Source organism: Ictidomys tridecemlineatus, chromosome 5, assembly GCF_052094955.1.
Source record: "Ictidomys tridecemlineatus isolate mIctTri1 chromosome 5, mIctTri1.hap1, whole genome shotgun sequence".
Taxonomy (NCBI): domain Eukaryota; kingdom Metazoa; phylum Chordata; class Mammalia; order Rodentia; family Sciuridae; genus Ictidomys; species Ictidomys tridecemlineatus.
The window spans coordinates 178,813,506-178,839,572 of record NC_135481.1 but is presented as its reverse complement, the minus strand read 5'-3'; the positions used below and the strand labels follow the sequence as shown (position 1 = coordinate 178,839,572).

Genomic DNA, 26,067 nt, shown 5'->3' with positions numbered 1-26,067 from the left:
CCTCTCTTCTCTTGCCAACAGCCCCTCTAACTTCCAGACAACCTGAACCTCCTAAACCTCTGTGTTCTTTCTCTTTTTTCCTCTTCCTTAGAAAGCCCCCGCCCCCATCAGTGCTTGGCTAGCTCCTGACTGGTCCCTTCAGATATTTTTTTTAGTTGTTGAGAACTTTCATATTTATTTGTTTATTTAGATGCAGCACTGAGAATTGAACCCAGCGTCTCACACATGTCAGGCAAGCGCTCCACACTGAGCCATAACCCCAGCTGCATATCTCATCCACTTTTAGCAGGAAGCCTTTTGGGACATACTTGAAGGAAAGGTTGGGCATCCCTCCAGCCTGCCTGGAACAAGAGTGCCCTCATTAGGCATGAAGCACACTGCAGCACAGCTCTCTATTTACTAGTCCCGCTCCAAAAGCAGGGACTGTGTGTCTCACAGACTAGCTCAGGTTGGGGTACTCATGATCTCAGCTTCTTATACTTTCTGAGTGCCACAAGGCCCAGGGTGGCAAGCAGCCCTCAAGCTCAGATGGACAGGTTCTGTCTGACTCTCGCTTCCCCTGAGGCACTTACTTGCAATCTCTGCTGTTGTGATTCCCGCTCCAGAACAGAGGCTTGTAGAAACATGGCTACCTCCTGCAGACTGTTGACACTGGCCTTGCTCTGGGCCAGGGACATCGCCAAGTCCCGGGCCTTCTCCCTCCACTCAATCTCCCTGGCTTCTGTCTGCCTCAGGACCATCTGTAGTCGCTCCAAGTCCTGCTGCAGCACAGGTGCTAAAGAATTCAATTTTGGAGATGGCTCTTCCACTGAGGAGGCTTTGTGGAGGTGGGGAGAGGCCTCCAGATTCATCCTTTGCTGGGCTTCTCTCAGTTCCTGAATCTCCTCTTCCTTTTGGGCTAGAATCAGCTTTAGTTCTTTTAGATTCTCACGCAGGCTCCACATCTCTTCTTCTTGCCCAAGACTCTGCTTCTCTTGGATCCTATTCTCTCGATTGCTTTGTGCCAAAGACTTCTCCAACAGCTGCCCCTGTTCCTTCTGCTGCCTTAGCTCTTCATCCCTCTGGGCAAGTGCCTGCTGAAGTTGCTTCACATCCTCCTGGTGTCGAAGATCCTGGTCTTGAATCTCGCCTTCTCGCATCCTCAGGGCCTTTTCCAGCTGCTGGGCATGTGTCTGACAGGTGCCCAGTGCAGCTTGCAAAGTGGCAGTGCTGGCCTCCAGACCACGGCTCAATTCTGCCTGCTCAAGGAGATGCTGTTCTTTTTCCTTCAGGGCAGCCTGGGCCTTGCTCAGGGCCTCCTGCAGAGCCTCTGCCTGGCCCAGTGCAGCGGCTTCCTGATCCCTGGAAGACTGGCTTTCTGCCAGCAGAGCCTCCAGCTCCTGGTCTCGCTCCTTGAGTGTGGCCTCTGCCTGCAGCCAACTGTCCTGCAGAGCTCTGGCCTCTGCCTCGTGCTCCTGTGCCTGCTCAGCACATTGTTGCTGAAGGGCCAGCAGAGCCTTCTCCTGCTCCAGAGACTCGGCCCTCAGGTCTCCTAAAACCTCCTCCAGTGCCTGAACCTGCCGTCCCTCCATTGCCAGCTCTTCCTGGAGCCTTCTCACCTGCTCCCTGTGCTCCTCCAGCTCTCCTTGGCACTTCTTTAGCGTCACATGGGCCTGCTCCAGAGCAGCCTGGAGGGCACTTGCCTTCTCCTCCTCCTGGGCCAGAGCCTGCCGCTGATCTTGCCGCAGGGCCTCGAGATCTTGGTCCCTTTGGGCCAGGGCTCTTTGGACCTCTTCCAGCTGACCCTGAAGTGCCTGCTCTTTCAGCTCCCCTTGTTCCTTGGTTTCCTGAAGGTGCTGCTGCAGGATTACTATCTCCTGCTCTCGCTGGGTCAGGAGCAGGCTGGTGTCACCCACCTTCCTGTGCAGGCCCTGGAGCTGCTGCTCCAGCTGGTCCTTATGCTCCTGAAGTTCCTGGATATGCTCCAGCTGGCATTCCACCTCCTTCTCCTTATCACGCAGGATCAGCTTCATGTGCTCCAGGCTCCCACGCTGTGCTTTACTAGGGCTCTTCCCCTCCTCTGCCCGCTCCTGCATCAGCTGCCTCTGGGAGGCCAGCTCCTGGCCACGCTCTCTCAAGGACAGCTTGATCTGTTCCAGGTCCTCCTCTAGGATCTTGGTCTGCAGCATCCTCTGGTCTTCCAGAACCTGAATTCTCTCCTTCTGCAACACCAGCTCCTGGTCCCTTTTCTCAAGGTCCTGAGTGAGATGCTCTTTCTGCCTTTGCAGCTCTTCTATTTGTTGGTGCTGGGACTTCACTTCCTCGTCCCTTTCCTGTAGCTCTCTTGCCAGAAAGGTGCTGTGGCTCTCCAGCTCCTGTATCTGACTGCTTTGTGCCTGCAGCTCCTGACTTCTTTCTTCCAGGTCCAGAGTCAGGTGGGTCAGAGCCACCCTCTGTGTTTCTCTCTGGCCCTCCAGTTCCTCAATCACCTTCTGCTGGCCCTCCACTTTGTGATGACTTTCTTCTAGCTCCAGAGCCAGGCATTCCAGAGTCATCAACTGCTTTTTCAGATCCTGAATCTGTCCTCTCTGGGACTCAATCACTTGGGATTTCTTCTCAAGTTCCAGAAGTTGATGCTCCAAAATGTTCCTCTGAGTCTCCCGATCCTTCTCGAGCTCTTTGATTTGCTCCCTCTGCACAGTCAGCTTCTGTTCTCGCTCCTGGACAGCCATGGGCAGGTGCTCTAAGACAGACCTACACTTCTCCAGCTCCTGAATCTGTTCTTGTTGCAGATCCACCTCTTGGTTCCTCTTCTTCAGGTCCAGAGACAGCAGTTCTAGAGCTGCCTTCTGCATTTCCCGCTGCTTCTCCAGTTCCTGGATTTCTCCCTGCAAAGTCTCTACCTCTCCTTCTCTTTCAGATAGAGTCTGGGCCAGCAGAGCCAAATTCTCCTGCAAAGCCTTCCCTTGGGCCAACTTCAGCTCGCCCTGCTCTTGTAGAGCCTGGGCTCTCTCCCGCTCACTCTCCACCTCTTCGTTTTTCAGTTTCAGTGCAGAGCGAGCCGTTCTTAGGTCTTCTTCTAGGACCCCAGCAGCACTTGCCTGAGCCCTGGCTTCTGTGACACATGCTTGCAGATGTTCAACCTGGGTTGTTAAGTTCTCTTTGGCTGCCTGAAGTAACTCTCGCTCACTCTGGAAAACAAGAGGCAAAACCACTTTAGGCACTGGACTTTCCCTTCCTTATTTTGTGGCATCAACAATGACAAAGACTTGGGAAAAATGAACAATTACACTTAAGCTGATCCTGTAAAAGGAATCCCTACCATCTACCAAGACTCTGCATGGTGCAGAGTCATCCCAGACCCCGGTCCTTCAAGGAAAGGGACAAAAATCTCAACCTAAACTCCGAGAAGGTAATTAGAGGAGGATTCATTATGACCTTAACAATGGCCTCCAGGGACTTGGGGACAACCAGAGGAACTGAGAGACTTGCTAAAAGGAAGCTGGGCACATTATCATAGGCAAAGGAGAGCGACAGCTACAGCTGTGGCCCCTGAGTACCACTCAGTGGCCCAATCAGTATCACTTTACCTGGGCTTCCATTCTCTGTAGCTCTGCTTGCCGGAGGCGACTCTGTAAGGATGCCACAGTTTCATGCAGCTCCCTCAGCTCAGATTCTAGGGTGCTGTGTTTTCCTTCCCACTTGAATTTCTCTTTGGGAAAAGCAGAGATACTGAAATTAGGTCCATGGTTGGGGTGGGAGACTACAGGAGTATAGAGGCAGATAGAGGATGGGGAACATAATCAAAGGAGAAGGCCAGGAGAGAATTACATTCAGCATCCTAAGACATCACCCGTCTACCAGCTGCTCCCATCTATCTAGGCTCCCTGAGGCTCCCAGACTTCTGTCTGTGTCTGCTGCCAGTCCTAGCATTGCCTGTCAATCATCCCAACATATCTTTATCCTGATCACAGAGATCCTTAAGCCTGGATTCCAGAGAGGGTTGAGCCAGCAACATCAGAGGTTCCTTCCACACCCCAATCACATGATTTTGTAGAAGCTCCTAGGGACCTAGGTGGCTCTGCTGGCTGCCCCTCACTTCTGCAGGGTGTCCTGGAACCCAGCTCTATTTGTGTGGATCTCTAAGAGCCCTCAAATGGCCTCAAAAAAGCAAAACCCATCATCCAAGTTTCCTTTTCTACAGAAGAATCTTGAGCCTCAAGAGCCTTCTCTCTCCTCTCTAAGCAGTCATCACCCTTTCCAACCCTTAGCTGTGGTACAGATGTTTCCTTGAGATTTCCTCTCCTTGTTTTCTCCCAAATAAGTCCTTATCCTTCTGCCCTAAAGTCTAATTTTGAGGACATTGTTGGCAATGAAAAAAATAAGTAACATGAATAAATAACAAAAGAAACAGGATTTTAACTCTTGCAGAGACAGAAAAATGGAAATCCTGCCAGCTCCTTCTGTCAGTTTCCCAAATCTGTTCTTCCTGATCCCTTCTTCCAGGATGGCCCTCAAAGGCCAAGCAAAGCATACAAATCGTTCAAATGGCTCACTGCCCCTCTGGATGTACCTTAGATATCATCTCCCAGGTGTGGGTAAATAATAGAAAGAGTGGCTGCTAGGCTGTTCCTGCCACTTTTGGTCTTTCCACCTGTCCTCTCTGCCAATCTGCCCACTGACACAGCTCACCTTCCTGGCTCTGGGAGAGCTGTCTCTGAAGGTCCTGAAACTTGGAGTGGATCTGGCTCTTCTCCACCTCAACATCAATTAGACTCTGTGTCAGCTTCTGGGCCTGATCTCTCAGGTCATCCTGGGAAAGGAAGGCAGGGCTGAACTTGAGTCCTTGTTTGCCACAAAGCTGTCCCAGCCAGGGCTCAAATTCTATTCTCACTTCCTCTCTGGGGTGGCCTGCCATCAAGGCCCTATTCTCAAATAGCTTCCGCAGAACTCAGTGTGCATTTTGCTCCCTGAAGTGATGATGGGCTCTACTCCAACTTGCCTCCATCTAATGTCTTTTGAAATAATTGCTCAAGGCCCTATTCCAGGGAACATCTCTACCCTCCCAAATACCTACTTCAAAGTGTTGCCTAAGGGCAACCTCTTCCTTCCTTGGATCCTTTGTGAACCAGAATGGACTGCCCCTTCCAACTAGTTCCACCAGTCCATCATCTGTGTCTATTACTGATTCAATTACTTCTGTCAGTTCTGTTTGCTATCAGAATGCAGTTTGGTCAGGAGATTTCTTGAGGGCAGAGGTCAGGTCTTTCTCCTTTTGATAATCCCAGCTCAGAGTGGCTGGCATGTAAGTGACCAGCAATTTGCATGGATGCTCCTATAAAAGGCAACCTCAAATTTTAGTAGTCCCTTTCTCTTGGAGGGCTTGGTCTAAGAATAAATTCCTGGCTGAGAGGAAAATGATGTGAACCAAAGCGTACACCTATAGTTTTATAGTTTACAGGGCTCCTTTACACCCCCACTCCTTTAATCTTCACAACAACCCCTGGGGCAGACATTAGCAGTCCTCCTTTGCAAGTGAAAACAAGGCCCAGGAAACCTAAATGCTTTAGTCACCAGCTGCCAGGAGGCAAGTGATAGGGAGGAGCTCATTCCAACTTGACCTCAGGAATAAAACAAGCCACAGAGCTACTTGAGTCTTTGCCTCAGTCTTCTCAGGGAAGTGACCCTCAAGGAAGGAGGGCAGAGAATACACACCCGGGCCTGCTGAGTTTTCCACAGGTCTTGGTGAAGCTTGTGGAGAGCAGATTCTACAGCCTCAGCCGAAAGAGCAGTCAGGAAGGACCCTCTCTTAAAAAGGCTCCTGGCTCCATTTTGGCCTGAAGAAATGGAAGAAAATCTCCTTACCTGGCTGCTGTCATGAAAACAAATAGTCTTCCTTCCCAGATGTGGCCTTGGCCTTCCTGCTAGTCCCTCCTCTCATCAAAGAAGCCCACCCTTGGGATTGGTAGTTGATTCATCACATACTTTCTGCTTTTCTAATAAGCACTAGGCACCAAGGTGGGTACCAGGTAATTAGTTGTCATCTGTTATGCACCCTGTGGGCTATTTACACCTGTAACCACATTAACTCCTTAGAAAAATCCTGAGGTAGGTGCTTTTAATATCCTCACTTTAAAGTCAGAAGTTAGGGACTTGCCCAACAACACAGTTAGCAAAATGGTAGAGCTGGAGTTCAAACTCACATTGAGTGAATTCTAGAGTGGTGATCTTAACTTTAATGTAATATTGCCTGAGGACCTGCGTTCCCCTCCTTTCTCCCCAGGGAGCTAGGCCTGGCTTCTGCGGTAAGGACTAAGAGCTCACCTGGTTCTGGGCCCCACAGGGTGGGAGCAGAGTCTCCCCCACCCTTCAGCTCTGGCCTGTTCTCACATAGAGACCCCAGAGCCTTCTGCAGAACAGAGTAGAGGCTGGCCAGCTGGGCCTGGGCATGGTTCCCAGGCTGCTGCTCAGCAGCCAGCACCTCCAACTGGCTTTCTGTGTTACGCAGTTGCAGCTGAAGTTCGTCAGCCTTGGCTTCTTGGGCCCACAAGGAAGCTCGCAGCTGTTGCTCTGTGATCCGAGAGGCCTCCAGCTCCTCCAGCAGTTGTGCTTCCTGAGCCACAAAATCAGCCTCCTTTTCCTTCACCTCCTGCCTCAGTAATTCTACCTGCCAGGGAGAAAGCCATTCACTACAAGCAGCAGGTGGATACCCTCTCCTCAGACCTTCTAAGCCTGACCCTGCTCGATCCCTTGTAAATCTCGATCAGGACAGAGGATTTCAGCTGGCTCAACTCTAAAGCAGGTAGGGAGGGCTCTGAAGTGAGTGCCTAGGTCTGACACTTAGAGGCTAACAACTCCTGACACATACGCCCAATCTATACTAATGGGCTCTGGCCCTGGTTTCCCAAGCTGATGTGCCAGCTCCCTATGATACCTTCCCTGAGATCCTGACAACTAGCCTAAGACCACTCATAACAACGGCTACCATTTACTGCATGCTCACTGTGTTCCTGATGCTTTATGTATTTCCGTCACGGCTCAGAATTACCATCCCTGTTTATGGATGAAGGGACTGATGCTTACACAACCAGGAAGCAGCAGAGCCAGCAGTCAGACTCAGGACTAACAGGCAGACCTGTCTAGCTAGCTCTTACTCCCACTCTTCTTCTCCCAGTCCTCTCTCCTCTGAACCCAGGTCATGGGTCCCGCTATGAGCAGATCTAGTCCTGGGAGGTCCTGCTGCTACTACCTAACCTGGAGTGTTTCTTGCCGCTCAGTAGCCCTGCATGTCAAGAGGGGAAAGCCAGGAATGGGCAGGGTGGAGGCCTTGGGAACCTGACCCGATGAAATGGCCTCTGCGTGGAACCTGACAGCTCTAGGCTGTCAGGTTCCCCGCAGAGGCCATTCTCATCGGTCAGGTTCCCAAGCCTCCACCCTGCCCATTCCTGGCTTTCCCCTCTGCCAGGGCTACTGAGGATCCAGTCTGACCCCTGTGTAAGAGGACTGTGAGCACTCATCCCAACACTTCAGGAACAGACCTCCCCAGGAAGCAGGGTTATAACCACAGTGGGGAGTACCTGAGCACTGAGTTCCTTTTGCCTTTCTTGAGCCTCTTGCATGTCACGGTGCAGGGAGTTCAGCTCTTGCTGTCGAACAGAGTCAGCTTCTTGTAAAACAAGGAGTTTTTGTTCCTTTTCCACCAGTGACAGAGTCAGGCTAAGAAGAAAAGGGTCACAGGGCTGTCATACTCTCAAGGAGAAGAAACTACCTTCTTACTGTACTGTTCTAAACATAGCATAAATAATTAAAATAGAAATACTAATGATAATGAGTATAGTGTCGCAATACATGCTACCATTTACTGAGCACCTACTAAGCATCACTTCATGCATGACACCTCATTTCAACTTCACAGGTTATTCTATGCTACATTCTACATGTACCTATGCATGTACTTCAAATTCAACATGACTAATCTTCATCCCCTGTGTACCTTCAACTCCCCACTCATCTCCTACCATGTTTCCTAGCTCAGAAGTGGTACCTTCATCCTCAGTGTCCCAACATAGAAACCACGACCACAGCAGAACTCTCCTTTCATCCTGCCCACATTCAATCTGTGACTATATATAATTGATTCTAACTCTACATCCCTTGAACCCCTTCCTCCCTTCCCTTCTCCTCTACCTGCCTCAGCTCAGCATCAGCATCTCTCATCTGGACACCTATACCAGCCTCCTGACTTGTCTTCTACCCGACACTGTATTCACCAAAAGATCTGTCCTTTCTCAAACTCCTGCAGCACTGAGAATGTATGTCGCTCTCCATTCTGTTGCCTGCTGTTTCATGCCATTAACTGTCTCTTCTAATACCTCATAAGCTGAATTATATCAACTTCCCTACTTGAAATCTTCCAGTGGTTTCCTACTAGATATAATCTACCAATTCCTTGCCATGGCCTACAGCTTCCTGAATGATAAGGACTTATCCCACTCTCCTTGTTCACTATGCTCATTATACCATACTCTGAGTTTCACCAAACATTTTAAGTTTTCATCTGCTCAGGGTCTCTGAGCATAATTTCTATTCCTACTGTATAGAACTTTCCTTTATCCTTTGGCACAGATAGCTCCATTTCATCCTTCAGTGCTTGATTTAAATAGTGTCATGAGACACTGTTGCCTTCACTAACAACTTTCTACAGTGGGTCTCCCCTCTCTCACTTCCATTTCAACACCGTATTTCTTTCCTCTACACTGTATGTCATAATCTGCACTAATGTGTTTGGAGAATTATTTGATTAAAGTCTTCTTCGTAAAACTATAAATTCTATTGGGTCAGGGGCCACAATGTCTTATTACTATATCCCCCACTCTGAAAGTATCTGATGCATAATGGATGCTATTTACTAAATTAATTAAGTGTAAGCTTTGAAGACAGAGACATGTCCTCTCCACATGTACCTGTATCCTTCAGAACTGGAGACGTGAAGATGAGGTGACCTGCACAAAGAACTGTCAGAACTGTCAGCCAGAAAAGCAAAAACACCTCCATGGCTGTCTAGCCTACCTGGCTTTCTCCCTCTCCAGTTCCTTCTGAATTCGGCTACTCTCCTGGGCTTCTCTCAGCTTCTCCTGAACCTCCTGCTCCTCTAGTCTGTGGGAGTCACCCTGGGCCACCAGCTGAGACCTCAAGTCCTCCACCTGAAAGATTAAGGGGATATGGACCAGATGACAGGGCAGGGGAACAATGGGAGGATGCTTCTAGTAGAGCTTTAGGGTCCTGCAAGAACCCACTCAGTGGCTTATCTCTAAAGCTCTGGAGGTTCTTCCCACCAATTCCTAAACTATTCTTAGCCACCCCCTTCCCAGTACCAATCAGACCGGCCATCTGTCTCCCAGGCTCACAAATACTGCACACAGGCAGATATAAATAAAATCTTGGCTAAAGAGCAAAAGCAAAATTATGGGAAAGTGTGTAGTGATTACATTTTTTTAAACAAACAAACAAAAAATCAGAACATCATTTGATATAGGATTCTGATAAGAAAAATCAGACTGAATAAGAAAAGTAACCCCCAAAAGGGATGGATTCAAACTAAAAAGGTTCTTCTCAGCAAAAGAAACAATCAGGTGAGTAAAGAGCCTACAGCTTGGGAGCGAATTTTTACCACTGGCACATCAGATAAAGCATTAATCTCTAGGGTAATAAAGAACTCAAAAAGCTAAACACCAAAAAAACCAAATAGCCAAATCAATAAATGGGACAAGAAACTGAACAAACACCTCTCAGAAGATGATTATATCAATCAACAAATATATGAAAAAATGTTCCAAAGTTCTAGCAATTAGAGAAACGCAAATCAAAACTACTCTAAGATTTCATCTCGCTCCAGTCAAAATGGCAGCTATTAAGAACACAAAGGGCTGGGGTTGTGGCTCTGCAGTAGAGCGCTTGCCTAGTACGTGTGAGGCCCTGGGTTTGATCCTCAGCACCACATAAAAACAAATAAAATAAAGGTATTGTGTCCATTTACACCTAAAAATATTAAAAAAAAAAAAACACAAACAATAAGTGTTGGTGAGGAGGTGGGTAAAAAGACACATTCATACACTTCTGGTGAGACTGCAAATTAGTGCAGCCAATTATGGAAAACAGTATGGAGATTCCTTGGAAAGCTGGGAATGGAATCACCATTTGACTCAGCTATCCCTCTCCTTGGTCCATATCCAAAGGACTTTAAAAACAGCATACTACAGAGACACAGCCACATCAATGTTTATAGCAGCACAATTCACAATAGCTAAACTTTGGTACCAACCTAGATGCCCCTCAATAGATGAATGGATAAAAAAAATGTGGTATATACACACAATGGAATATTACTTAGCAATGAAACAGAATAAAATCATGGCATTTGCAGGTAAATGGATGGAGTTGGAGAATATAATGCTAAGTGAAGTTAGCCAATCCCAAAAAACCAAATGCCAAATGTTTTCTCTATTGATATAAAGAGACTGATTCATAGTGGGGTTGGGAGGGGGAGCATGGGAAGATTAGATGAACTCTAGAGGGCAATGGGGTGGGAGGGGAAGGGAGGAGGCATGGGTATAAAAAAGATGGTAGAATGAGATGGAGATCATCACCATAAGTACATATTTAAAGACACGAATGGTGTTGACTCTACTGTGTACAACCAGAGACATGAAAAATTGTGCTCTGTATGTGTAACATGAATTGAAATGCATTCTGCTGTCATATATAACAAATTAGAATAAAAAAGAAAAGAATTCTAAAAAAATTAAGATATCATAATAATGTAACTATAGATATTTTTGTGTGTAACTCATCTTTTGAAAGTCTCTACAATAAATATATTTAAAAATAAAAAATAAAAAAAAGAAAGAAAGAAAAGCAACCTGATATATAACAACACTGGATTCAGGATGAGGATGGGAAGAACAATCAGAACTGGGACGGCCTGAGAAAAACCTAGCTTTGTTTAGATCACTTCAAAGAAAGAGTTACAGTGGTTACTTAGCATCCTAGAATTAATAGACACCAAAATTTGCAGATGTTCAAGTCCCTTATATAAATTGCACCATGTTTTTGAATATAACCTAGGCACACCCTCTCGTAACATTTAAATCATCTTTAGATGACTTATCATCCCTAATACAATGTAAATAGTTGTTATACTCTGTTTAGAGAAAGAGGTCTGTGCACATGTGATACAGATGCAATTTTTTCCCAAACATGTGGAACCCATGGATATGGAAGGCCACTTGTACTACTCCAGGGCACCGAGAGACACATGCTTAGCTCTGAGCACCCTTCAACTATCCACTTGGTACTGTGGCCTATCCCTGTGCTCCTGAGCTCAGCAGCAGGATGGAGAAGAGCAGGGACCTGCTTCTGTAGATCTAGTTTGTCCTGCAGCAGGGTGCTACCCTCCTCCTGGAGAGCAGCAAGGTCATCTCTGTGTTGCTGTGCTGCCTCCTTCAGCTCCGACTGAGCCTCGCGGAGCTGGGTCTGCAGCATCCCAGTGGTCTCCTGCAGAGGGAGAATACATCAGGGAGTGTGACGTATACTTGAGCCTTTGTCCTGAAACCTGCATTGGATACATACAGACGTTTTGTTTTTTTCTATTGGGTTGACAAAAGCTAAGGCAGATCCATGTCATTCCAGCAATCCATGTCTTTCCCACCTTAACTCCTTGCCTCCTATTTGCTCTCCTACTTCATACTGTGCACAGGGTCACCCAGGTTTCTGAGTCAGGGGCCCCGAGTTGGTAGTGTTTCATCACCCAGACTATACCAACAGCCTCCTGACCATCCCCCTACTTCCACTTGATGCCTCTATCTCTCACACACACACACATACACATGCACACGCACACGCACACACACATGCACACACACACACACATACTCTCTCTTCATTCTCTTTCTCCACTTGACTCAATGGAGAATTGTATCTAGAGCTGACAATGTAGCTTGATGGGTGAATGCTTGCCTAGCATATTCAAGACCCTGGGTTCAATCCCCAACACTGCAAAAGAAAAAAGGAAAAAAAAATGTACACACTCATACACACACATATAAAATCATGCCCCATACCTGCTTTCTAATTGCCATCCAACAGTTTCCTACTGCCTTTAAATGAAACCTAAGCTTCTACTCTGGCTGAGGTAGGGTTCCTGCCTACTTCTCCACTTGCCCCTGAGGACATCACATTGAAGCTACACTGCTTTCTGTCCTTGAACTTCCCAAGCCCTTTTCTATCTGTCCTAGGGCCCTTCAGAAAGCTAAATCCTCTGAAGTATTCTCCAAATGTCTGGCTTCTTTCTTTTCTCTTTTTCTTTTTAAAGCCTTTACTGAGATAAAATTCACCTACCATCCAATTAACTTGTAAAAAGTATACCATTTCAATACCTGTAATCCCAGTGGCTGGGGAGGCTGAGACAGGAGGACTGCAAGTTCAAAGCCAGCCTCAGCACTGGCAAGGCACTAAGTAACTCAGTGACACCCTATCTCTAAATAAAATACAAAATAGGGTTGGGGATGTGGCTCAGTGAGTGGTCAAGTACCCCTGAGTTCAATCCCTGGTACCAAAAATAACAACAACAAAAAACAAACAAACAAAAAAACCCCCACACATAACAAAAAGTATACCATTCAGAAATTCAATATCATGTTCAACTGCTTGAATGGGATCCTAATTAGATATATTATACATTTGTACCCCATGTATGTATAAATGTATAATAAATCAAAATACACTCTACTGTCATGTAAATCTAAAAAGAACAACAAAAAGTATGCCATTTCAGTGTTTTTGTTTATTTTGGTGCTGAGGATTGAACCCAAGAGCATTCTACCTTTTTTATTCTGAGATAGGGTCTAAGTTATTGAGGCTGGACTTGAACTTGTGATTCTCCTGCCTCAGCCTCCTGAGAAGCTGGGATTACAAGTATGCACCACTATACCCAGCCAATTTGGTAGTTTTTAGTATATACAGAATTCTGAACTATCACCACGATTAAGTGCAGAACATTTTCATCACCCCATTAACAGTCACTACCCATTTGCCACCCTGACTCGACCACTAATCTACATTCTGTCTCTGTAGATTTGACTGCTCTGGACATTTTATATTAATGGAAACATAATGTGGCCTCTTGTGTCTCACTTCTGTCATTTGGCATGTTTTTGAGGTTCTTCTGTGTATACCATATATCTAACTTCTTTTTTTGGGGTATAATTGGGACTTAACTTGGGACTTAACCCAGGGGCACTTTACCATTGAGTCACATTCCCAGACCTTTTTAGTTTTTCTTTTTGAGACAGAGTCTCATTAAATTGCTTAGAGCTTTGCTAAGATGCTAAGGCTAACATGGAACTTAGGATCCTCCTGCCTCGCCTCCCAAGTGGCTGGGATTACAGGCATATGCCACCATGCCCTGCTGGCTAGCTTCCTTTTTTTTTTTTTTTGATGGGGGGTAGGGGTACCAAGGATTGAACTCAGTGGCACTTGACATTGAGTCACATCCCAAGCCCTATCTCACTGAGTTGGCTGGCTTTGAACTTGTAATCCTCCTACCTGAGCCTCCCGAACCTCTGGGATGACAGGTGTGCACCACTGTGCCTGGCTTGGCTAGCTTCTTTTTAACCTTTAAGTCTCAGCTCAAATGTCATTTTCTTCTTCTTTTTTTAAAAATATTTACTTTTTAGGTATAGTTGGACACAATGCCTTTATTTTATTTATTTATTTTTATGTGGTGCTGAGGATGGAACCCAGAGCCTCACATATGCTAGGTGAGCAATCTTCTGCTGAGCTACAACCCCAGCCCTTCAAATGTCATTTTCTTTCTTTAATATTTATTTTTTAGTTGTAGTTGGACCCAACACCTTTATTTTAATGTGGTGCTAAGGATCAAACCCAGGGCCTTGCACGTGCTAGGCGAATGCCCTACCACTGAGCCACACCCCAGCCCTCAAATGTCATTTTCTTAGTGAGGTCTCCCCTGCCCACCTTGTCCTAAGAGGCCTCCTTTGAACTACTCTCAATTACATCATTCTTTTTATTTCTATTGGAACAGTTATTATAAACTAATTATAAAACGATCATATCATTTATTTTGTGTCTGCTCATTTCACATCTGTCTCTGCCACCACAGTGTTTCTTGTGGGCAGTGACCAGGTCTATCACATTGACCACTGAGCTACCCCTTTATGTACTTTTCACGTCAGCCTATAGCCTAGTACTTGGTGCATAGGAAGTGCTAAAGTACTATTAGTTGTTGAATGGGTGAATGAACGCCTAAGACCACCCTCCATACCTGCTCTCTTAACTGCTGAACCTTCATGTCCTGCCTCAGCCGTTCCAGTTGTTGGCTGGCATCTGCCAGCTCCTTCTGGGTCCGTAGCAGTGTCTCAAGGAGGGACACTCTCTCCTTCTCTGTTTCCAGCTGCATCTGTGGAGAAGTAGAAAGGGCAAGGGTTTTCATGCTCACCCAGGAGGCTAAAAGCACAGCCCAGCTGCTGCTCTAGGGCCCCTCCAGAAAATGGGGTGGGGGCTGATGGCAAAGGAAGGTCTGAGCCCACTGACTGAGAACCAGGAAGTATGAAGGTAGCCACTGGTTTGCAAGCTGACAGGATGTGGTAAATGTCAGCCCTCCTTCAGGAAGTACGACATACTGAAGCCCTGCAGCTAACGGTGTAGAACACCCCGCTCGCTGGCAACTAAGTGGGTACTACATTCTCTTCTGGAAGCCCTTCTATAGCTTGCTCTAAGGACAGGAAAAGAAAATAGTTGGGGTCACTAATGGTAATGGATGTGCCACTCCAGTTGTCCTAGCTTCCCACCTGGCAGAGGGCACTCTCTGCTTGGGTCCGTTCCTCTTCCCTCTGTGCCTGGATGGCTTCAGTTTCTGTTTGTTTCTCCCTCAGCCTTATTTCCAGCTCCATTCTTTCTCTCTCTAGGCTCTCCAGGGCCTTATTCAGCTCCTTCTGAAGCCGGAAGTGCTCTTTCTCCTGGCCATGCAAAGGAAATGCTGTTAGAACCGAATGGGTGGGAAGAGGAGGCAAAAGAACTGGTTTGAAAGTACAATCTCTCTACTACTAGCTACGTGAGCCCGATACCCCGCTAAGCCTGTTTCCTCAACTTAAAGTAATGCTTAATAATCTGCCTTATCTGTCTCACTAAATTTTTGCAGTCAAATGAGATTTATTAAAAAAAATCAAGGGGCTGGGGATGTGGCTCAAGTAGTAGCGTGCTCGCCTGGCATGCGTGCGGCCCGGGTTCGATCCTCAGCACCACATACCAACAAAGATGCTGTGTCTGCCGAGAACTAAAAAATAAATATTAAAAATTCTCTTAAAAAAAAATCAAATAAGGTGAGAAAGGATGTGGGGAAAGGTGTCATGGCTAGGGAAGGTAAGTATCAAGAAAACAATGCTGGTGTGGCATGAGGATAGAGCACAGGGTCAGGTGAGGGATCACAGTAGGGGGAAGGTCCAGGGTGAGAAGAGTTTGTGAGGTGAGGAGAGATCTCAAGGTTGTGGCAACATTGTGCACTGCCCCACTATGTCCCCTGCCAGCCTTATGTAGCCAAGATTCCGAGTCCTGCAGGTGCAGTAGGCAATGCTAGCAAGCTACTGACGCTGTGCAGGCTGTGGGCAGTCTATAATTTCTAGGAGTGCACCTGGCAGGTTTGTCTTGAATGAGTTCAGAGGGTAGGTAAGAGCCAGGCAAGTGACCACTTCTTTCATCAAAAGCTGGTAAATACAGTGGGCACTATGCTCAGCATGCTGGTGGGCCCACCCAAGTTGGGAGGCTGGCTTTGAACTCATGATCCTCCCACCTCAGCCTTCCAACTTGCTGGGATTATAGGTATGTTCCACCGTGCCCAGCTATTAACTCATTTAATATCTAGAAGTTATTTATACCATGCTGTCCAAACCACTCTTGTAAGCAGAACACCTGGACCAAGAGTCAGCAGGTGGTGCACATTCACAGAAGGGAAATCACGTCTGCCTCTCCCAACCCCAGCCACATTCACCACCTACCCATTTCTCCTGAAGCTGTTTGACCTCCTCCTCATGGGCCACCTTCTGCTGCTCCAGGGCCATCTGCCCATCTTGCTCAGCCTGGGCCAACTTTCTGGCTGCTCTCTCCCGCTCCTGCTCTGCTTGGCTCCGCTCAGTTTCCAGTTCTAGCTTCAAGCACCTCACTTCCCCTAGGATTCCAGAAAGAGGATCAGCTCTCTGAGCCTCTGTCCCTGATCCTTTTACCTAATAATATTCTTCTGCTCCCCATGAACCTTATGAGCAACTCCCATCTCAGAGGCCCTGCATTGGCTGCAGAAAAGCTCTAATAGCATCCCACTGCATTCCTGACTTTCACCATCCCCATGGATAGAGCACGCCCCATCCCATTTGGGTTCTCACCTTGGACTACTTCCTTGGCTTGAGTGACAGTTTGAATCTGGACCTCTAGCTGTCCCTTGGTGACCTCTATAACAGAATTTTGTTGTTGGGCCTCAAACAGATTGTTCTCCAGCTGTTCCTTGGCCGAGCTGTGAAGTTTAGGAAACAGGAAGAGATCTTACCCATCAATGCCCTTACCTTTCCTTAAAAGGAGTGGAGTTCTAAGTACTGGCTACCAGGAGAAGTTGCAGGGGCAATTATAAATTCATAATTCATTTGGAAGTCATATACTTAGGGCTACCCTTTGCCTTGTGAAGCTCTCTAAGCTTGGCTGAACTGGATCAAAGCCTTACCTAAGCCCCATAAGTTGTTCAACAAGGTCCTGGCGGTCTCTCTCCACAGCCTGCAGCCGCACCTCTAGAGCAGCCTTCTCTCTTACTAGAGACTCTTTCTCCTGGACTGCCCTGGAAAGGATTTCCTCCTGTCGCTTTGCTTCCTGATGCAGCTGTTCAAGCTGAACTGTAGCTGCCTCCTGCTGGTAAAGTGCCTGAGGGGAAGAAATTGGTGAGATATAGAGTAGAGGCAAAATTCCCCTGGTCTGCTAATACCAGGTTAGGGCCATTGGCACTTCAGAGATTCTGGGCCCAGCACTGTAAATCTGAATGTTGCTCATTTAATAGCACTGGCATTTATCTGTTTCCCTGAGCAACCCAGAGAACCCCAGCCCTGAAAGTATGCTCTTCTATGAGCAAGACTCTCTGCTGGGGACAGAAGACCTGCACATAAGAACTTTTAATTTTCAGAAATAAGATGCATATAATACCAGGAAGAAAGTGACCAGTGACCTGAGGAAGGGATTCTGAAATGGAAGATTATGTATAATTATTATGAGAGGCTTGGTGAAGGGAAACGATGACCTTTGGGCCAGGTCATTCATTGGTTCAAGAAATAAATGTACTGGTTAGCCTTGTTATGTGTTCAGCACTGAGTTAACAGCCAAAGGAATTCAATAATAAGACACAGCCTTGCCTGACGGACATGGAAACAGATAACTGTAGAATGAATGGTGCAGATGTTGAAATAAGCATGAGGTGTTGGCAGAGCATATAGGAGAAGCATCTAATTCAAACTGGTGGGTAGGAAGAAGTAAGGAATCAGCAGATTCTTGTAGGAATTACTTTAAAAAATAGGAAGATAGACCACAAACAAGTAACATTGGTCATTTCTAGGAAATAAGACTTTCCCTGAGTCATTTTCATCATGTTTTATTTTTTTACAATGAGTAGTATCTTAATTAATGGTGTCCACTGTATAACTGTCTTCTCACCTCATTTAATTTCTCTTTAATTTCTTCCTTTTCTTCTTGGATGCTCCTGAGCTCTGCCTGCAGCTCAGCTCCAGTCTCTGTAGCTTTCTGCAGCTGAGCCTCCAGGTGAGTTTTCTTTTCCCACAGTGCTTCCTTGCTCCTCTCTACCTCTGCCAGGTCCACCTGCAAAGCACTTCTCGCCTGCTCTGCCAACTCTACTCTGCTGCACACAGACTGGTTGTCATGCTCCAACTACTGGCCAAAAAGGAAAGGGGGTACAGGTCATTAAAGACAAGTGGTTAAAGTTTCCCTAACGGGTCTCAAGTGCTAAAAACCAAAATCCAAGTGAGATGTGAATCTATTCTCCAAAAATGAAGATGGGGGGAAATCCATTCATTTGATCTGGTGCTTGTATTTTAAGTACAGGACAGGCTGGATGCTGGGGATGGAGATTTAAAAAAGGCAAAATTCTGTTCTCAAATAATTCAGAATAATAGAACAGAATATTTCTGGAGCTCAAGAGAACAGGGGGAGTAAGTACGGTCCTTTGCTAAAATTATAGGTTAAATTTATAACCTATAGAGATTTTGGAGGACTTAGGCTCTTTGGTGGATTATTTTCTGGTGATTGCCAATATTTCACCTAATAGGATTAAAAACCTGGTCTTGCTTCCAGAGGACATCAATCCCTTCCCAGTTCTGATGACTCTCCCTAAAGCCTATACAAAGGTGATTCTGCTAGAAGTGTGGGACAGGAGTATTTCTAATTCTCAAATCTAATTCTTTGCTCTCCAGTGTACAGTAAATGTTCCTTTTGTTCATTTCAGAACTGTTTGATGCCAGGCATGGAGGTGCACATCTATAATCCCAGCTACTAGGGAGGCTGAGGCAGGAGGATCTCAAGTTTGAGGTCAGTCTCAGCAATTTATCAAGAACCTGTCTCAAAATAAAAAAGGCTGGGGGTATAGATCTGTGGTAGAGTGCCCCAGTACCAGAAAAAAAAAAAAAAAAAAAAGAAAGAAAAGAAAAGAAAAAGAAAAAAGAAACAAAACTACATTTGGGAGCTAATCCCTTAAGGAGTCTGCCCTAATATGGGCATCAGCTTTGCTTGTCACTGGCATCTCAGTCAGGTTCCAGCCCTGCATGGAGATCAGACAAATCTCTGCTCACCTGGAGAAGCTGTTGGTTCAGTCCAACTTTATCTAAGGCCAAAGCCTCATTTAAGGCACTGAGCTTGACAGTTGCAGCCCGAAGATCGGCAACCTCTGCCTTCAAGCTGTTCTCAGAACTTGAAAGCTCTGCAATGGATTGTTCTGCCTACAAATCAGAGGGTTAAAGCGTTTCCCATTCCTAGTTTTCTTAAAACTGTAAACAGTTCACATTCCCAACACCTGTTGCTTTTGGTGCAAATATCAGTTAGCACTCCATCCCTTCCCCTATATTCTAAACAAGTTTTCCCTTTGCCCATTTATTCCTTCATTGAGGAATAAGACAGTAACTCACAGCATAGAGGCACAGACATAATGAACAAGCACAATTGTGAGGACACTATAGAAATATAGACCCAAAGTGCTCTGGGGAACTCAAAGAAGTCATTCATTCAATTTGGAAGAGTCAAAAATGCTTGGTAGAGGAGTTAAAAATTAAGTTGGGTATTGAGAGATGAGGAACAGTTCCTGGTTAAAGGGGAAGGAAAGAAGCAGTCCAGGCAGAGGAAAAAGCATATGCAGAGTACTAGAGTCAAGAAGGAACATAACAAAACTGAGAATGCAACTAATGCTACATGGAACAAAGGACAACAGGGGTTAGGGTGGGTTTGGAGTGGACAGGGAGGCTAGATACACAGTTTGAGGCAGATGACAAAAGTCTTTGAATGCAGCTCCAGAGCTGGGAAGCCACTGAATGGTTTTAAGAGACTGACATAACCATCATCTAATTCCAACATAGAGGGTACATTCAGAGGGAGAGAACCCAGAAGCAGGCTAGGAATGGAGGAAAGAAACCCAAGGGTCACAGCTTAAAGGGCAAAGAGAACGAGGCGGCTACATGCCCTTTTTCTGGGAACCCAACTTCCTAAGCCATCCACCCAGTAAGTAAAGAGGAGGCCTACACACCCTGGCCAGTGCTGCTGACATTTCCACTTGCTCTTGCTTCAGTAACTCCCCCTCCAGGCGACTTGACTCCAAAGCTTCCCGAAGTGTGATTAGCTCACTGAGTGATTCTGATTGCTTGGCTTCTAAGCCCACCAGTGTTTCCTGACTGAGAAACGAAGAAGATGGGGCTAGAGTAAGTCTTTGGAAGTGGTCACTCAAAAGGTAACATGAATATAATTACATTTTCTATGCAAAAGAATGAGAAAAATCTCCAAAAACTGATAAGAAATGATCTCTAATATGCTAAGTGAAAAATGTCCAATGAAGAATAGTACACATGTGCATTTTTTTTGGGAGGGTACTGGGGGTTGAACTCAGGGGCACTCAACCACTGAGCCACATCCCCAGTCCTATTTTGTATTGTATTTAAAGACAGGGTCTTACTGAATTGCTAAGTGCCTTGCCAATGCTGAGGCTGGCTTTGAACATGCAATCCTCCTGCTCAGCCTCTCAAGCCGCTGGGATTACAGGTGTGTGCCACTGTGCCTGGCACATATGCATTTTTTATATAATATATATATAAGCAAAATGTATACATTTATTTATGCAAAAAAAGTGAGAGAAAGAAGAATCTATGCTTATGTTTGCATGAAGTAGCATGGGAAAGATAAACAAGAAATTAATTTAAATAGTTTAGAGGAGGAAGGGAAACAGGATGTAGAAAGCAAAGATGGAAGTAAGACTTCATATGTCTATCTTTTGTGAATCTTTTAAAATTCCTTTTGAATCATATAATTATGTCATCAAGTCAGGTAAGAAAAGTTTTAAAAATATAACTATTTGCAGATTGTCTGCCTTCTACCTGGTGCAGGGGAGATCCTTCCTAGGACAGGGCATGACCCTTTTGGCAGTCTTTCAAGTTTATCCTCTTCATGCCCACTAGATGCATGGTACAGAAGAGGAGGGGAATATACCAAGGGTGAAGGAAAGATAACCCTGGGGCTGGGGATGTGGCTCAAGCGGTAGCGCGCTAGCCTGGCATGCGTGCGGCCCGCGTTCGATCCTCAGCACCACATACCAACAAAGATGTTGTGTCCGCCGAGAACTAAAAAAATAAATATTAAAATTCTCTCTCTCTCTCTCTCTCTCTTCTCTCACTCTCTCTTTAAAAAAAGAAAAGAAAAGATAACCCTGCTACCAGTTATTCAAGACCTACTGTATGCCAGGCTCTATGCTGACATTTTCTAAAACACTTCTTTCCATTAATTCTTCAAGGTAAATAGTCTTATCCCCATTTTACAAATAATCTGCCCATGGCAGATCCAGAATCTAAACCAAGCTTTCATTCAGCTCTAAAGTCCCTGTTCCTTGTGCAACATCATATAAGAGAATTCATAGATTTAATATTGACTCTCAAATTCCCTTCTTGAAAGCAGAGTTTATTTCCCATTACTTCCCTGTCTCATCTGTTAGCATCCCAGCCTATTCCGAACATGCCACGAACATTCTTGCTTCCTTTTCTTTGCTATTCTGTTCCTTTATCCTCTCTCCTATTCACTATCAAAATAGGTCAAGGTCCTACTCAAACCATCTCCTACTCCTTAAAGCTCTTCCTGGTTCTCAATAATTTACTGTTACTCTTATACTACGAAAGGAACAGGCTCGAATGCCTATTTAGCTTATACTTCATCTACTCTCATTTCACAATTGTTTACTTGTGTCTTCTCCATTATTGCAAGTTTCTTGAGATGAGGTCTATCTGTTATTCATTTTTATATTCCTCACAGTGCCTCATCTCTATGGGTGCTCAACAAAGTCTAGATGAACTTTGCAAAGGAAAGTAGTAAGCTAATCTTACCCATTCTGTGCTAGGCTTCTAGACAGTCCACTTTCTAAAATAGAGGAGCAGGTGGGGGAGTGTGGAACCAAAAGAAAGCCAGAGAGGACGAGACTGGTCACACTTACAGACGCTCCCTCTCCCGAACAGCCAGGTGCAACTCTTCCTGCTGCTCCTCCTTCTCCCCCTGGGCAGAGTCACCCTGCAGCTGCAGCTCCATATTTGCCCTTCGGAGCCGCCATGCTTCCTGTTCCAGCACCTCTAGTTGCTGCTGCAGCTCTTCCCTGGCCTTCTGCAGGAGCTCTCGCTCCCTGGAACGAAGAGACCAGAAATGAGCAGATCTTGGGACCTAAAATCCTTGCTGGAAGCAGACATCACAAGGTCAAAGGAGAACATTCCATCTTTCCTTTGAGCAGGAAACTGTTTTTTAATCATTTCAAAACACAAAAACCCAAAAGCTTGTTAAATAGAACACAAAGCAAAGCAGCCCTGGATCTCAGGGATGTCAGGAGGAGCTGACCAAAGATATAATGGGTACTGGTAAATGGGTGTGGATGAAGACAGAAACCAGACATGGGAGTAGGGATGAACAGCCCATCTGCTCACTTGCTGAGAGTGTCCACCTCGCCCTGGAGGCCCACAGTCTGCCCTGCCAGAGCATCCCGCTCCCCAGAGAGCTTCTGCAGCCGCTGCCTCAGGGCTTTGCCCTCTTCCTCCCACTGATCATGTTGCTGCTTCAAGAAGCTCATTGCTTCCTGGCAGCCTGAAAGCTGCTGCCTTAGGTCCTGTGGAGGGACAGCAGTAGAAACGAGATGATAAGCAAGAGGGCAAGGGCAAAGGAGGGATTTCAGAAGTCTGAAAGTCCATTTGGACACGAGATTAGGCATTGGTACAAGGGCAAGCTGGGAATAGAGATGTGACTGGTTGAGTCGGAGGACAAGGGATTATTTGCTTTTGGAGCTCTAGAGTGTTAAAGAGTTCATCATCTTCAAAAGTACAGTGGCATGGGGGGATGGCAAGTGTGCCTAGGTCCCTCAGATTGGGGGAACTCATACCCATACTCTACCAGAGCTCTTTTCATAGTAATAAACACTGTTGTACAATGTGAAGTTGCCACAGGCATGGAGAATCAGCCTGTTACCCACAGTATAACTGGGCAGACATGGAGAAATTCTAAGGAGCACTCTGGGGTGTTGAATAGACACCTCATGACTGGTCCACTGAAAGGGATAGTCCACGCTAGGGAGGTACTTGGGGCATCTGCCACATTATTGACTGAGGAACACTAGGGAGCCTCACCTGTACAGCCTGGTGTTTCTGAGTCAGCACTGAACGCACCAGAGTAAGAGCTTTGTCTGGATGCTGGGAATCAAAGTGGGAGGAGAAGCCACTAGAGTCCAATTTCAAGGAGCTCTCATGACCAGAGCCTTGGCCAGTGTTGTCCCCTTCTTCCACCAAGGCCTGAAAACCAACACAACACTGTCACCACCTACTGACTGAAGCCTAGAGTTCATGCAGGAGCTTAGCTCACACTACAGCCAGAAGAATCTGAGGTTTTCCTTCTCGGGTCCTTTCCCTGAGGGTTAGAGTAGGTATCTGAGAGAAAAAAAGGATCATTTCTTCAACACTCCACCTGTGGTCACCCAAATCTAAGACTAGCAACAAGGCCAGAACATTCTCTGAGATAATAATAAATAAGGGAACAAAGGAAGAAGAGGCTATTGAAGTGACAAAAGACCAGAATCCATTCTCTGGCTTGAGAATTGCAGCTGGTGACAGGAAAGAGGTCCTGTCCCACCACATAGTGCCAGGATATGAATGCTTACCTATCCTTTAAGGATCTCATCTTCAAATACAGAGCATTCATCCCACAAGACCCTAAGTCCAAACCTCAGAGACTGGAAATCTAGGCATGTGAGAGAACATGGAAGACTGGGGAGAGGAATGAAGCATTACCTAGGTACCATGACAGCAGGCTTACCAGTACCTGTGTTATCTCCTTGATCACCAGCTGTAAAGACAACTTCTCCTCTTGGGCATTCCTACTAAGAGATGCCTCATGTTCCATTAATTCTGTGTGATTTGACTCCTGCATAAAGAATAGAATAGAGGGCTGGGGCTGTAGCTCTGTGGTAGAGTGCTTGTCTTGCACGTGTGAGGCCCTGGGTTTGATCCTCAGAACCACATAAAAATAAATAAACAAATAAATAAAATTAAAGATATTGTGTCCATCTACAACTAAAAAAATTAAAATAAAAAATATAAAAAAAGAATAGAGCCTAAGAGCCAAACTCTCAAAAAATAATTTGTAATTACAGACCCCAAATCAACCAAAGTCTTATTCTGCTCATTCTGTCAACCCCACTTTTCCAAGAAGTCCGAAGACAATGCAACGTGATGATAAAAAGTTCAGATGAAGTGATTAAAAGCTCCAAATTAGCCTGCCTAGGTTAGGGTTCTTGCTCTATCACTTACTAGGTTGGTAACTTTCAGCAATTCCTTCTTTGAACTTTTCTCTTAAAAATAAGAATAATTAACAGCAACTATTTCATAAGTTTTTTTGGAGTCTTAAATTAAAAGCTGCACATAAATTCTACAACATCGTGCCGATACAAAGCAAACACTCAACAGATGTCAGCTATTATTGGATGGGGGATGGCCGCTGCCTCCAAATAGTAAATCGATGCCTGAGAACCATGGCTATAAACCAGCTCTAGCCCCAAAGCTAGTAATAATCTTGAAGACTCAAATTTCCTCTCTTCCTACTGCACTTATGTTAGGCTTGAAAACACAGACCTGTAGTGATGTTTTATTTAGCCAAAATTTGAATCAACATTCAATCAAAAAGGGAGAGACTTTACAAAAAGTCTGAAGTTCTGGCTTCTCTCAAAAAAGTTAAAAATGAGCTACACCCAGCCCCCATTCTTAGATGGTAATTATTTATTGAAGTTGAACAACGGATACCTCCTCAAGATGAGACATTTATTTGGGGTCTTTCATTCCTTGCCATTCCTCACTGTTTCCTTAGTACTGAACTCAAGTTTCCCCTGCTTTACTGAAAACTAAACAAGATAGCATTGGAAAATAAGAAGTATTGCAACTCATCCATTTCATTCACTTACTTCTAAGCCCCATGGATGTCTGAACTGGCAAATTCTTGACAAAAAGAAATCAAGAGGGCTGGGGTTATGGCTCAGCAGTAGAGGGCTTGCCTGGGTTCGAGTCTCAACACCGCATATAAATAAATAAAATAAAGGTCCATTGACAACTAAAAAAAATATTAAAAAAAAAAAGAAAGAAATCAAGAAAACACAAAACAAGTCCAGCTCCCAGGTGACCCCAGTCTGGATGAAAAAATTAGGGGTGTGAATATAGATAGGGGTTCAGGAGCTGCTTAAAATCAGAAATCTGAAAATTCATAGAAATAAAGGAAAATATGGAATCAAGCCAGAGGTTCTAACATGCAACTTTAAAGAACTTCTTTAATAACATCCCTGTCACATGTTAAGTCAGTAATCAAAGCTTTGCTCCTTTAATAAGACAGACCATTCAATGGGGTTGGGATTGTGGCTCAGTGGTAGAGCGCTTGCCTGATATGTATGAGGCACTGGGTTTGATTCTCAGCACCACGTATAAGAAAATGAAGAAAATAAAGGTCTGTCAACAACTAAAAAAATATTAAAAAAAAAAAAGACAGACCATTCAAGTAGTTCTAGCTGTGAGCTAAACCTCCTACCCTATGATATCTAACCTCTGATATTGGTTTTGTCCTGGAAAACATTAAATGCATCAATCTTTTTTCCCCAATGTCAGACTTCCATGTGCGAAGACAGACACCCTGACTTCTTCAAGTCCTTTTGTTCCAGGCTAAAAATTGCCATATTCCTCATTTATTTCCCAGGTAACCTGCTAATTTGACATTGTGTCTCTTAAAGTAAATGCTACTTCTCTCTGAAAAGAACACATGGTATCCATATGCCATTATAATTTTCCCAGGAAAACAGTTGAGATAGTGAACAGTTAATAATATTTTTTGAATGAATAAATTCATGGGTTTATTGTCAGATTCAATCAAAATCTATTTTTTTGGCTTTGGAGAACTTCATTAAGAAACATTTAGTGGTATTCTATACTACCTGTTTATAAAGGAGGAAGGAACCTACAAGCCCACTCCCAATTCTTTTCCAGAACAAAGGATTATGTACCAGGATCTCCATTGTCTCTCTCAGAGCCTTTAGCATTTTTTCATACTCTTCATTTTGCTTCTGAGAATGGGCCAGCAAAGCAGAGAGCTCCGTCACTCTAACGAGAAGAGCACAGCACTATCACTTAGGCATCTCATGGAGCAGGTAAAGCTACTATGCAGCACACCCCAGCCCCAAAGACACTTCCATTGCAGCCCCCCAGAATCCCTTGGGCACTC

At 45.3% G+C, this 26,067-nt stretch overlaps 1 protein-coding gene across 8 annotated transcripts in view; it reads right to left on the bottom strand.

Moving 5' to 3' along the window:
* Cep250 (centrosomal protein 250) overlaps nucleotides 1–26,067 on the bottom strand; it is a 47,728-nt gene that overhangs the window by 6,520 nt on the left and 15,141 nt on the right. For 5 of the 8 annotated variants that reach the window (XM_021729567.3, XM_021729566.3, XM_040275898.2 and 2 more), the window contains 21 exons: nucleotides 25,850–25,946; nucleotides 23,626–23,733; nucleotides 22,944–23,105; nucleotides 22,251–22,429; nucleotides 21,773–21,955; nucleotides 19,829–19,973; nucleotides 18,885–19,031; nucleotides 17,737–17,967; nucleotides 16,763–16,956; nucleotides 16,431–16,558; nucleotides 16,050–16,219; nucleotides 14,847–15,014; nucleotides 14,321–14,455; nucleotides 11,389–11,532; nucleotides 9,049–9,182; nucleotides 7,557–7,695; nucleotides 6,304–6,646; nucleotides 5,695–5,816; nucleotides 4,672–4,792; nucleotides 3,570–3,691; nucleotides 573–3,170 (listed from right to left, as the gene is read on the bottom strand). In XM_021729567.3, the coding sequence (XP_021585242.2) occupies nucleotides 573–3,170; nucleotides 3,570–3,691; nucleotides 4,672–4,792; nucleotides 5,695–5,816; nucleotides 6,304–6,646; nucleotides 7,557–7,695; nucleotides 9,049–9,182; nucleotides 11,389–11,532; nucleotides 14,321–14,455; nucleotides 14,847–15,014; nucleotides 16,050–16,219; nucleotides 16,431–16,558; nucleotides 16,763–16,956; nucleotides 17,737–17,967; nucleotides 18,885–19,031; nucleotides 19,829–19,973; nucleotides 21,773–21,955; nucleotides 22,251–22,429; nucleotides 22,944–23,105; nucleotides 23,626–23,733; nucleotides 25,850–25,946 (5,770 nt within the window). Of the gene's footprint in view, nucleotides 1–572; nucleotides 3,171–3,569; nucleotides 3,692–4,671; nucleotides 4,793–5,694; nucleotides 5,817–6,303; nucleotides 6,647–7,556; nucleotides 7,696–9,048; nucleotides 9,183–11,388; nucleotides 11,533–14,320; nucleotides 14,456–14,846; nucleotides 15,015–16,049; nucleotides 16,220–16,430; nucleotides 16,559–16,762; nucleotides 16,957–17,736; nucleotides 17,968–18,884; nucleotides 19,032–19,828; nucleotides 19,974–21,772; nucleotides 21,956–22,250; nucleotides 22,430–22,943; nucleotides 23,106–23,625; nucleotides 23,734–25,849; nucleotides 25,947–26,067 lie in introns of those variants that run through there. The other 3 variants (XM_021729568.3, XM_078051676.1, XM_040275899.2) reach the window with 3 other exon arrangements.